This window comes from Hyperoodon ampullatus (assembly GCF_949752795.1).
Source record: "Hyperoodon ampullatus genome assembly, chromosome: 4".
NCBI classification, from domain to species: Eukaryota; Metazoa; Chordata; class Mammalia; order Artiodactyla; family Ziphiidae; genus Hyperoodon; species Hyperoodon ampullatus.
The window spans coordinates 65,850,631-65,863,515 of NC_136917.1; the positions used below are offsets into that span (position 1 = coordinate 65,850,631).

The 12,885-nt window shown below is 47.1% G+C and overlaps 1 protein-coding gene across 8 annotated transcripts in view; it reads left to right on the plus strand.

Annotated features, from left to right (window-relative positions):
* The window catches only part of ACSL6 (acyl-CoA synthetase long chain family member 6), a gene marked incomplete at both ends in the record, with an annotated part of 63,741 nt that overhangs the window by 36,899 nt on the left and 13,957 nt on the right, over positions 1-12,885 (plus strand). For 4 of the 8 annotated variants that reach the window (XM_079702135.1, XM_079702134.1, XM_079702138.1 and 1 more), the window contains 8 exons: positions 2,774-2,847; positions 4,559-4,636; positions 5,941-6,075; positions 6,473-6,607; positions 7,677-7,772; positions 9,173-9,245; positions 11,350-11,438; positions 12,167-12,283. In XM_079702135.1, the coding sequence (XP_079558261.1) occupies positions 2,774-2,847; positions 4,559-4,636; positions 5,941-6,075; positions 6,473-6,607; positions 7,677-7,772; positions 9,173-9,245; positions 11,350-11,438; positions 12,167-12,283 (797 nt within the window). Of the gene's footprint in view, positions 1-2,773; positions 2,848-4,423; positions 4,502-4,558; positions 4,637-5,940; positions 6,076-6,472; positions 6,608-7,676; positions 7,773-9,172; positions 9,246-11,349; positions 11,439-12,166; positions 12,284-12,885 lie in introns of all 8 variants that reach the window. The other 4 variants (XM_079702133.1, XM_079702137.1, XM_079702139.1 and 1 more) reach the window with 2 other exon arrangements.

The window sequence follows — 12,885 nt, forward strand, 5'->3', positions numbered from 1 at the left end:
TCTGACTGCTGTGGCTAAAACTTCCAAAACAATGTTGAATAATAGTGGTGAGAGTGGGCAGCCTTGTCTTGTTCCTGATCTTAGTGGAAATGGTTTCAGTTTTTCACCATTGAGGATGATGTTGACTGTGGGTTTGTCATATATGGCCTTTATTATGTTGAGGTAGGTTCCCTCTATGCCTACTTTCTGGCGGGTTTTTATCATAAGTGGATGTTGAATTTTATTGAAAGATTTTTCTGCATCTATTGAGAAGATCATATGGTTTTTATTCTTCAATTTGTTAATATGGTGTATCACATTGATTGATTTGCGTATATTGAAGAATCTTTTCATTCCTGGGATAAACCTCACTTGATCATGGTGTATGATCTTTTTAATGTGCTGTTGGATTCTGTTTGCTAGTATTTTGTTGAGGATTTTTGCATCTATGTTCATCAGTGCTACTGGCCTGTAGTTTTCTTCTTTGTGACATTGTTTTAAAAATTAATTTATTTTTTATTTTTGGTTGCCTTGGGTCTTTGTTACTGTGTGCAGGCTTTTTCTAGTTGCAGCGAGTGGGGGCTACTCTTCACTGCGGTGCGCGGGCTTCTCATTGTGGTGGCTTCTCTTGCTCTGAGGCACGGGATCTAGGTGCACAGGCTTCAGTAGTTGTGGTGCACGGGCTTAGGTTCTCCACGGCATGTGGGATCTTCCTGGACCAGAACTTGAACCCGTGTCCCCTGCAGTGGCAGGCAGATTCTTAACCACTGTGCCACCAGGAAAGCCCCTCTTTGTGACATCTTTGTCTGGTTTTGGTATCAGGGTGATGGTGGCCTCGTAGAATGAGTTTGGGAGTGCTCCTCCCTCTGCTATATTTTGGAAGAGTTTGACAAGGATAGGTGTTAGCTCTTCTCTAAATGTTTGATAGAATTTGCCTATGAGGCCATCTGGTCCTGGGCTTTTGTTTGTTGGAAGATTTTTAATCACAGTTTCAATTTCCGTGCCTGTGATTGGTCTGTTCATATTTTCTATTTCTTCCTGGTTCAGTCTTGGAAGGTTGTGCTTTTCTAAGAATTTGTCCATTTCTTCCAGGTTGTCCATTTTATTGGCATAGAGTTGCTTGTAGTGATCTCTCCTGATCCTTTGTATTTTTGTAGTGTCAGTTGTTACTTCTCCGCTTTCATTTCTAATACTATTGATTTGAGTCTTCTCCCTTTTTTTCTTGGTGAGTCTGGCTAATGGTTTATCAATTTTGTTTATCTTCTTAAAGAACCAGCATTTAGTTTTATTGATCTTTGCTATTGTTTCCTTCAGGATTCCTTTTTAACACACCATTCCCACCACCACCCATTTTTCCTTCTGCAGACTCCATATCCAGTTTCTGGGATTTATTGTTTTTTTTGCAGCCACGGCCTTCTTCACCTTTCTTTTTGGGACCCACCCCCCAAACCCCCAGCCCAAGCTGTAGGGAGCATGATTGGGCTTTTGAAGCAATCTCATTAGCGGCTGAGTTAGCTTGGGTTTCAGATTGGAGATGGGAGAGAGGACCCCTCATTTCTCCCCTTTTGATGGGCTATAGCACTCAGCATAGCTCTCTCTCCAAAGAAATCCTTCTCACAAATTCTTCCTCATTCATTCATATTCTCTCTCCCCCACCCCCACCCCTTTCTTATGGAGGTGAAATTCACATGGCATAAAATTAACCGTTTTAAAGTGAAAAATTCAGTGGCATTTACTATAATACTCTCTTAATCTCAACTCAGCCCTTTTTTTAACCTCTTTCTGGGTGAGGGTTGCAAAGTTAACATTTTGGTTTATTTGATATTTCTTGGGTAAATTCTGCACATGGTCTGGCCCCTCACTTTTGGAGTTTCACAGCTGTTGTATCTTCTGCCTCAGTGGAAACTTCTAATTTAATGTCTTTTGTACATGGCTGTGTCCTTAGACCTTACAGAGCCCTATGAGGTGGGTGTCATTGTCCCTATTTTATAGGTTAGGAAACTGAGAGAGGAAAAACGACTTGCCAGTGTTACACTGGCAAGGAGGGGCAAGGCCAGGATTTGAGCCTGCTCAGATCTGTCCAGCAGCAGTGGCAGTGTTGTATCCACGTTGACATGAAATGGTGGCCAACAGCCTCCCTCCACAGCCTGCTGTGCCTTCTGTCCCCACCTGGTCTCTGTCCTCTGAGCCATCCTAGCAGCCCTGGGCTTCCTCATGAGCAGCAGTGAAAGGTCGTGTCAAGACAAAGCAAGAATATCCATGTCCCATCTCTGCCAGTGAGCAGGCAGGAGGGCTGCCCCACCAGTCTGGACCTCCAGCCTGGCCTGATCTGGGGCCTTTCCAGGTGCTGGATGCAGCAAGCTGCCAGCACAATTGACTGCTGGATTCTGGACACTAGAACTGCTCAGGCCCAGAGAGTGGCATAGTTTACTGGGTATATGTATAAGGAGACTGGAGGCCAAGAGCCTGTGCTTCTTGAGGAAGGCAGAAGGGAAGGTGCAGGCCAACCCATCAGTCCTGAGGCACTCCTTGAGGCACTTGAGGTGACTCCAAGCTGTGTCACCTGCCTTCTGGTCTCAAGCACCTGGGAGCCTCAAGATGGGCTTCAAGTGTCTACAGAATGAAGGTCCCTGACACAGCATTCATCTGCCTGGGACTCTGAAGGCAGCTGTGGACGAAGGCCAGAGGTTTGCGTGGACAGCTCTGGGTGTCTGGGACTGGTGACTCCGGTGCTGTTCTCAAGGAGTGGCCCTTGAGCTTCCCACTAATTCTCCTTCTTGCTCTCTCCTTTCAGGGAACCCAAAAGGTGCGATGCTCACCCATGGGAACGTGGTGGCTGATTTCTCAGGCTTTCTGAAAGTGACAGAGGTGAATAAAGTAGACTTACCAATGCAGGGGTCTCTCAAGGACACCCTCAAGCCTCAGAGGTTTTTGGGTTTTCTTTTTTTTCCCTGATACAATCTGGGCTGCCTTTCACAGGCAGGAGTTTCTGTTCTCATTAGAGGAACCTCACTTTCACAGTTAATTTTAACCCCAAACACTGAAATGATCCATACTTGGTAAATATTCAGTTGATTTCTGAGAGTGCTCAGATCCCAGAAAGAAAAACGTGGAAACCTATTTTTCATTTTTAACTTCAAATATTAAGATACCTGTGGTTTTATGCATACCTTTATTTAAAAGTAATCCTTAATAACTTGTTTTTCCAAGTAGGTCAGCGTTTAATTCAGTCATTTTGTGTTTAAGGACTACTAGAGTCTGAGAAACAATGGCAACTGCTAATTTATAAAGCTGTACTTTAAAAAAGGTAAATCTAAAATCAAAAAAGCTTGATAACTTGGCCTGACAAAAACATGTTAGCACTTTTTAACTGGCTAAGAAAGAAGGACCTTTTTCCACAAGTGGTGAGTATCTGAATGTCCTACACTTTCCTTAAGGAGAAAGGAATGTACCTTTTCCTATAAATTAAGCTTTTCCTCTACTGTGGAGAAAATCGCTATCCACATTTATGCCAGGTGGCATTATGGAGCATATGCCCATTTGTTATATATTTTGGTGGAAAACTGTGAGACACTGTTGGTAGCTGAGCCCAGACCAGGAGCTATGAGCAAGGTTCCCTGGGCTTGTCCAAACTCGTCCAAAATCCAGCCCAGGAGACTGAAGACCTCTGTATAAGGGCGGAGAGCAGGGAAGTCAGCCAAGGAGAGCTCATCCCTGAATGGGGCCCCCTGGCCAGGGCAGCCCCTGTCCCTGAGGTCAGACCCATCCTGGAGAGTGGGGTCCCTCTTGGCCATCCGCTTTAAGGCCATGTTCCCAGGCTGTAGCTTATGAGGCCTGGTTCCACCCACCACGTCTCTGTCCGGGGCGCGTACCCCAGCCCCAGTAGGCATAGACCTAGGGTTCTCTTGGCCCCTTTCTCTCGAAGGAGGACCAGAAAGTGCCAACAGGCTGAGACCCTCTGAATCGCTGTCCGGGTGGCCCAGGAAAGCTGGTGAAGTGGGGCCTGAGGCAGATCCTGCAGCTGTGGGGAGGGAGAGGCATGCCGGTCTGGCGCGAAGACTGAACGAGGTGCAGGCCCTCCCAGAGGAGACTTCCCTGCGGAGCTCGACTCTGCTGGTTTATGTGTGCTTCAGTTGGCTCTTTGCTTCTGCAGATAACCTAGACCCACTGGCGCTTCTACCTAACACTCCGCTTCCTACACTGCCCTGTCTCTCTGTCTCTCTCTCTCTCTTCTTTCTGCGCCTCCCATCTTCCTCTCTCTCCTCTCTCTCTCACTTTTCTCTCGCTGTCATCTCACCTCCCACTCTGTCCTCCCTTCCCCACTGCCCTTCCCCTCTTCATGTTTGCCCCTCCAGGTCATTTTCTCTTTATTGTTTTATGACTCTCTTGTCGTCTTCCTGTCAGTGTTTCTTTCCTTTCTGTCTCCCATGCCCGGCACCTGCAGAAAGTGATCTTTCCGAGACAGGACGATGTGCTCATCTCCTTCCTGCCTCTGGCTCACATGTTTGAGAGAGTCATCCAGGTAAGACGCCCGCCTGACTGACCGGGCCTTGCCTGGGCTCCTTCTGTTTTCTTACAGAGTCAGTGGGCTCCCACTTGTGCGGATGTGCACATTTCCTATTTGCCTTTAGCACACATGTTTGAGCGAATGGTGCAGGTAAGGCCCTCGCTTCAGGGAGGCACAGTCTGAGCCCAGAACCCAGAACCCTAGCAGGGTGTCACACTTGTCACTGGCAGCATGAAGTAGAACTAAACTGGCCTGTCCTCAGAAGGTGCCACAGGGGTCAGAGGGGTCAGAGGACCTTGGACCCCCTGATCTGTCCCTCCTGTGAGCACTGCTCCAGGGAGGACCCAGGCCTGCTTGTCTTACCTGTGGACACACCTTGGCTGAGAAAGGCCCCAGCTGCTCAGAGAGCATTGCAGCTCTGCAGAAGTGCTTTACCATTCAAGCTCTGTACAGTATGGCTCCATTTATGGCCCAAACACCTATATTCTATAACTTTCATCACTCACTAAACTCCTAAAAAAGAAAACAAGACAGTGAAGTTGAAAGGGGAGTCAAACTATCATGGCCCCTCAGGCTGTGGATGGGACTGGTGTTATGGTTGGACCTGGGACGGGCCTTGTGGGGACACAGAATGGAGGAGTCCTCATGAGGTTGTGGGGACAAAGAATTATCCGTGTGTGTCACTTAAGGGACCAGCCTGTGCATAAACTATCTCCTAAGCCTCTCTCGTTTTGCCTTGGGGGAGATCTGGTATACTAGGGCGTGCTTTCAAGCTTTCCAGACCTGGATTTGCATGCCAGCAATTACTGTGACCTAGTTTTGGGACTCTAGGCAAATCCCTTTCTTTACCTCTGTGACCTTTGCATTCCTCATCTGCAAAACATAGATTAGAAATTCTGTTTCCCGTATAGAATTGCTCTGAGCGTGACAGAAAGGAGCCCCTGGCATACTCTTAGTCCTATTAGCAACCAGCCAGGCTCTGCCTTGGCCTCCCACCGCCAACATTAGCAGCACCTCCAGTACTTGTGGGCACTGCATACCCTTCCAGAGTTGCCGAGGTATCCCTGGGGAAGACCACAGGTGCTCTGAGACCTGGAGCGGACACACCGATAGGGTGTTGTACAGCTCAGAGACTGAGTCCTCAGGGAGGCCCTTGTCCAGGCTTTGGGCGTAAGCTTGAAGGGGCAGGCACCAGTGCTCTGGCATCACCCAAAGGCTCAGGATTCCACCCTGTCTCCTGCTTCTCTCCATGTCTGAGTGGGACTTGGTGGGGAGGGGTGTGTGTGGGGGGGGTGTCACCTCTAATGGCTTCCTTCAGTGTCCCAAGGCAGTAGCCAGAGCTGGGTGAGGGGTCATCGGCACCCTCCATGTGGGGCAGAGCTTTGGACAGCTCTGGATTACAGCCAGGAGTGACCGCCCTGAGGGACTCCTTCCTTCCTGTCCACTTCTTCCAGTCTGTCGTCTACTGCCATGGAGGGCGCGTCGGCTTCTTCCAGGGAGACATCCGCCTCCTCTCAGATGACATGAAGGCTCTGTGTCCCACCATCTTCCCTGTGGTCCCACGACTACTGAACCGCATGTACGACAAGGTGAGCCCCGCGGGGAGTCTCTGGCCAGGCTGAGCAGTTGCATATCTGCTTTTTTGGACAGAGGCTGGAGCCCCAGGCAGGCTTTCTACACCACCAGCCCCAGGTCCTGGAAGTTTCCTCTCCTCTTGTATTCCCTGACTCTCACCCCTCCTTCTGTTTTCTTCCTATTCTCCAAAACCCTGGTTGGGAGATTTTGTGGGGAGGGCTTCTTTCCTAGCAACGTGCCTGGGCCTTGGTAGCGTTAACCTTTAGCTGGATGTCACACATTCAGTGACCTCCTGCAGGGGCAGAAATAGAGTGTGGCTTCTCTGCTGGCCAATCTAGGCCTTCTTCCTGGGGGTGTGTCTAGAGGTGGGGCCTGCAGTCTTTACAGCTGTTTCCAACTTCTGTTTCTCAGATCTTCAGCCAGGCAGACACATCATTAAAGCGCTGGCTCCTGGAATTTGCAGCAAAGCGTAAACAGGCTGAGGTCCGGAGTGGAATCATCAGGAATGATAGTATCTGGGATGAACTCTTCTTTCATAAGATTCAGGTTAGAAAATGAACAAGTGATGATAGAGTGGCACCCAAGCGTCCAATGGGTGACCTTACAGAAGAATTAGAGAAGTTCATCCCAATGGTGTGTAATCTTATAAAATAGTAACTTTTTGCTAATGAAATCAAAGCTTAAGCTACCACTGAAATTTTAAAGGACCCATTTTTGTTTATTGGAGGTGTGTTATATTTGCCAAAGGCAACCAGCAAGAAGGACTCCTGGAAAGTAAGTTCCTTGACCTCTATAGGCAGTAGGGCAGCTTTGCACTTGGGTAGTCATGTTCACCAAGCAGCTCTTGGGGTTCGAAGATTCTCTTGCCCCTCCCTGTAGCCTTGGCCACGGTGGCTTTCCAGTAGCACAAGGTTCTAGCCAGATGACCAAGAAGCTTCCTTTCCTCCGTGTTTCCCATTTCTTCAGCCTCTCCTAAACCAAGCTGTTTATGAATTACTCATTCCTGTCTCCTCACTAAAGTTTTAAAGCTCTGCATTACTCAAAGAATTTGTAGTTAATTTGTACCAGTACTCATTTTTCCTTACTACTCTATTTTTAGCTATGAAAATTAATATTTAAAATCTCTTGGCTCAACTTACAGAAACAAAGTGTTTAAAAAATTCTTTGACCTCTGCAGTGCATAGTAAATAGCTCATGGCATTGATTTAGAAATGAAAAAAGGCCATGCCATTAAGGTGGAAGTGGGAAGAAATTGTCCTCAGTAATTGTTTTGGATGCTTGCAAATGATGGGAGAGTGAAGGAACAGCTGTGTATTTTAAGAAAGGGAGAACCAAAATTATAGAATGCCACACAGATTAATGACGCTTATCTCAAAATACATAAATGAGTTGGCCATATTGTGGGTTGGATTGCAAAGCTAATTGAGCTGATTCATTTGGAAGAAGGGGGCTTCCTCAGCTCATGTGTTGTACAGCCTCAGGCTGCCTCTCTGATCCCAACCCTAGGGTCCAGGTAGGGTACAGCTGTTGAACATTGATGTTAGGTGAGGCCCAGGTGAGCTACACTCCACTTGCCGCAGCACAGACTCTGGCAGGTTCTTCTCTCCTCCCACAGGCCAGTCTTGGTGGGTGCGTGCGGATGATTGTTACTGGAGCAGCCCCCGCGTCACCAACGGTCCTGGGATTCCTCCGGGCAGCTCTGGGGTGCCAGGTATTTCCTTTATGTGGCCTTCCCTGGGGGCAGTGGGGTGAGTGTTAGGACAGGGCAGGAAACCCATTATACCCTCTTACTGTACAGAGAAATATTCTGGGGGCAAGATCTTTGTGGGATAAAAGCTCCCTTCTCTGAAGATGTAAAAAGCCCAGGGTCACTGAGAGCCAAGATAGCCTTGTGACATTGTGGGAAGCCCAGGTGTGTATCCGCTCTGGGAGAAAACTGTATATGGATCATCAGTGTGCTGGAGAACCTGTCCCACACCTGTACCAACATCTCTGCATTCTCCAGCCTGCAGACTATTTCCCAGACCAGAGAAGGAGCACGAGGGAGGGGGATAAAAGTTCATTTGTGTGTTTTTATTTGATTCAGTAGGTTTTGTCATTGCTAATAAAATTCATTCCTTTATTTATCCATTCAATTAATGTTTGTCAGGTTCCTACTTATGCATACTATAGTAACATAGTTGTGACTGGTGGGTTTTAAGTAAAGTAGGCACATCTGCTTCATAAATGTGCATGCTTAAAATTTTATCCTTTAGAAGCTGTGGGCTTCTTGGGAATTCCCTGGCGGTCCAGTGGTTGGGACTCAGTGCTTGCACTGCCATGGGCTCAGTCCCTGGCTGGGGAACTAAGATCCTGCAAGCCGCCAAAAAAAAAAAAAAAAAAAAAAAAAAAAGGAAGGTAAAAAGAAGCCATGGGGGGCTTCCCTGGTGGCGCAGTGGTTGGGAGTCCGCCTGCCGATGCAGGGGACGCGGGTTCGTGCCCCGGTCTGGGAGGATCCCACGTGCCGCGGGGCGGCTTGGCCCGTGAGCCATGGCCGTTGAGCCTGCGTGTCCGGAGCCTGTGCTCCGCAGCGGGAGAGGCCACAGCAGTGAGAGGCCCACATACCGCAAAAAAAAAAAAAAAAAAAAAAAAAAAAGAAGCCATGGGCTTCTTACACTGACCTCCTGTTCTACACCAACATGAGCTGACCGCTCCTAAAGGCAGCTCTCCCACATGGTCTATTCATGCGAGCACATGGGGCTCTGAAGGGGAATATCTTAAAGAGACAAAACCTTTATTGGATTTTAAAATGTTTGTCTTTAATACATATTATTCAAATTAGAAATAGAGTCAGTGGTTGAAAATAGGTTAGAAGTCTTTATCCCAAACCATATAACCTTATCTACTAAGTGTCTGTGGTTAAAAAAAACATTTCTTCCAAGCAGAGTAGCTACACCTGTTGTCTGTGTTCAGTTTCTCCGGAAGGTACCTACTTCCAGAGCACCTCCCCTCCCACTGTCCCCAGCATGGAGCAGCCAGATGCTCCGTGAGAGGTTAGCTGGCTGAAAAGGGCAGCCAGCTATCTGCAGGTGGGTGTGCACCTACAGTATGGTTTCTGTGTTTTGCTTGAAGGTTTATGAAGGTTATGGCCAAACTGAGTGCACAGCTGGATGTACCTTCACTACACCCGGGGACTGGACATCAGGTAGGATTGGCTGGAGATGTGGGAATGAGTTAGAACAGCAGGCTCTAAAACTTCCTCATGGAAAGTATATTTATATGGGCACATAGGAAACAACAGAAGAAACAGAAGAAAAACAATGATGGTGTTTTGTCTGTGTTGTGGCATTATGGATCTGTTTTTTTTGTTGTTGTTGTTGTTACATATTTTTGTATTTCCTACTATATTTTATATTTTCCTATTTCTTTTATAAATAAATAGAAGTCATGTTAAAAAAAGGTAATAGATCACAAAATACAGCTCCAGGTAGAAAAATGCCTATGATATCAATATATTGGATTTTATAGTTTCTAAATATCACACAGTCTTGCTTACAGTCATTTCAGAATGAAGGAAGCAGGCTGTGAATTGGATATGATTTAGGAAGGAGAGGCAAGTGTATAGCAGCCAGTGCGCTGTTCCTTGAAGAGCCATTTCAGAGGCTCTTTGGAACTATGGTCTCCTGTGATAGCAACATCTAAAAGGCAGTAGCAACCTCAGAAAGGAGCAGCTACTATCCACACCCTCATTCTGAAGGGACCTATCTTCCAGGGCAAGGAGGAAGCAGTAGGTAGCCCATGTATTGGCTGTCACTAAATTTAGACCAGATACAATCATCTGAAAAACATTCAGCAAAAGAATTCTTCAGGATACCAACTTCCTCTGTGAGCCTGGAGCCACCCTTCACGCTTAAGTTTGCTCAACTACAAACTAGAAAACTTGGGATGATGTGCACAGAAAAGAAATATGCTTAGTAGTGCAATTCTATTTTCAGAGCACCTTGAGGTAGTCAGCAGAAACATGATAGGTGGATTCTAAATTGAAATCACATTTGGCAAAGTCAGGTACAGAAGTTTTATCTCCTTAAACTCTAGCTGAATAAAGCCTATCTTGTATGTGAAGTTTTTGGTCTCCCTACCACTGGCAACTTTACTACATGGACCATTTTCTGAGGTCCTGGCTCATTAACATTTTTCTTGTTACTGCGATCATACTTACTGATCATTTACATGTATACCCTTCCTTTGGACACTTTCTTCCCTCTTATGATGTTCTACATTTTCCTATGTGAGGCTTTTGAGGTTTTACCTTTTTTTTTTTTTTTTTTTTTTTTTTTTTTTTTTTTGCGGTACGCGGGCCTCTCACTGTTGTGGCCTCTCCCATTGTGGAGCACAGGCTCCAGACACGCAGGCTCAGCGGCCATGGCTCACGGGCCCAGCCGCTCCGCGGCATGTGGGATCTTCCCGGACCGGGGCAGGAACCCGTGTCCCCTGCATCGGCAGGCGGACTCTCAACCACTGCGCCACCAGGGAAGCCCGAGGTTTTACCTTTTTTATGCATCCTTACCATAAAAACTTGCAAAGGTTATTGAGTATGAGCAGATCGGTATCTTTGTACAATATTGTAAAAGATTTGGCGGTCTCTCATTTAAAAGAGAAACAAAAGTGTCAGAGCCTGCTTTTTGTTTACGTGGCTCACTTTATTTCAGGACCTTGGCCAGCACCTGCTTAAAAATCCTCCACCTTGCCAGTGAATTGTGTAACAACCACAATTACTAGAAAATGACTTAGATGTAGTTTTGTGGTTGGAGTATATAAGACCAAGAAAATTTGAAGTCTTATTTGGTGGGGGGCAGGGGTGGCGAGTTGCCTCATCCTTGTTTTCCATTTCAATAGTCTGGTGACTGGAAGAAAAAGCAATAATGACTATATTTTATGATCCCCAAACCAAAACATATGATCTAATGATGGGGAAAGTGTTTTAATATAAAAAATCCTGACTGTTTGGTTGGTGTGGGTATGAGCCTCCCCAGAGACCCTGTACAGGTTGACTCTGGGCCATGTAAGCCTGGCCAGATGTTTAAGAATCAGATGTAAAGCAAAGGCCCAGCAGAGGTTGGCCTCTCCTTTCTCCAGAACTTTGTTTTATCATCAATGCTTGCTTGTGACAAACGCCCATCTAGAGGTGCATTGCTTTCCATTCATGATTCCCCACTTTGACCACTTGAGGGGTTTCACATGGCGTGGAGCATCTTCAGTGCTGAAATTGATCTGAACACTGACAATTGCACATTGTTCTGGTGTTCTAGGACACGTAGGAGCACCTCTGCCCTGCAATCATATCAAGCTCGTGGATGTCAAGGAACTGAACTATTGGACCAGCAAAGGAGAAGGAGAGGTAAACTTGAGTGTTTAGCCATTCATATTTGTGGATGCTCTACATGTAGCGAGTACAAGAAAAAAAAAAGGAAATGGAATTGTTTTTCTTTCACCCTATGTGTAAAGTCACTTTATATTATTGATTAATTTGACTCAACTGAATTGAGCATTTTCCCTCCTGTTTATGAAGTAACCAACCCTCAAGGCTGGGACTGGGCTGGTCCAAAACAAGATTTGGGATTCGCAGACTGTTTTAAAAATCCATTTTTTTCTTAACTGGCACGGCTTGTTGCTGTGTATCTGTGCAGGCAGAAACATGACCATTTGCAAATAGCCCAGATGGGGTAGATAGAGCTGGCCTGTGCTTGTTCATTCCATGGGAGTAGATAGGAAAGCTGAGTGCCTGGTCATGAAGCAGGGGGCTCAAGCACCTCTGGTAGAATCAGCCAGCTTTCAGTATCTGATGAGACCCCATCCAGTGTCACAAAGCAGCGCATACCGAAAGCCGCAGTGTTCCTGAGGAAGAAGGGATGGCAGAGAGGTAGTTGGAGAGGACACTGCTTGAGGGAAGGCAGGAGACAGTTGAGAACGCTGGCAGCTATTCCTGTCCTCTGTTTCCATCACTGTAGTTTCCACAGTGGATTTCCTGAGGGATAGTGTACATTTTTCTACACATGCCTCGTGACAGCCTCATATCAGGATTCCTTATGCTGTGGGCTGAGAGAAACCGGGTGTTTGTCCCTACAGATATGTGTGAGAGGACCAAACGTGTTCAAAGGTTACTTGAAAGATCCGGAGAGGACAAAGGAGGCCCTGGACGACGACGGCTGGCTTCACACTGGAGACATTGGGAAGTGGCTGCCAGTATGTATGTTTGGAACCGTGGGCCTCCACACATGTTGGTGATGGGGGTGTGTATAATCTGATTCACTCCGAGGCAGGAGTCTTTATATCCTCCCTGACAAGTAGTCATTCCAGAATACCTCTGGGAAATGGGAGATTCTTCCTTACCTCGCCCCCAGAACCTCCTCCTGCATCCTCCTGATGAAGGTGACAGGGATCTTTTTTTTTTTTTTTTTTTTTTTTTTTGCGGTACACGGGCTTCTCACTGTTGTGGCCTCTCCCATTGTGGAGCACAGGCTCCACGGCCATGGCTCACGGGCCCAGCCTCTCTGCAGCATGTGGGATCCTCCCAGACCGGGGCACGAAACCGTGTCCCCTGCATCGGCAGGCGGACTCTCAACCACCGCGCCACCAGGGAAGCCCTGACAGGGATCTTTTGGGAGCGTAGAACTGGAGTTTGAGGCCTACCCCCTACCCTTAAGAGGTTTCCAGGAAGAGATCTGACAGTGTTCTGGAATCCGATGGGTGAAGTACAAGGAGCATGGGGCTCGTAACTCTGGGAGATCTGAGAAAGGCAGGGCCTGGGAGCCCATGGACACTGGCTGCCAGCTGAGAGGTGGCAC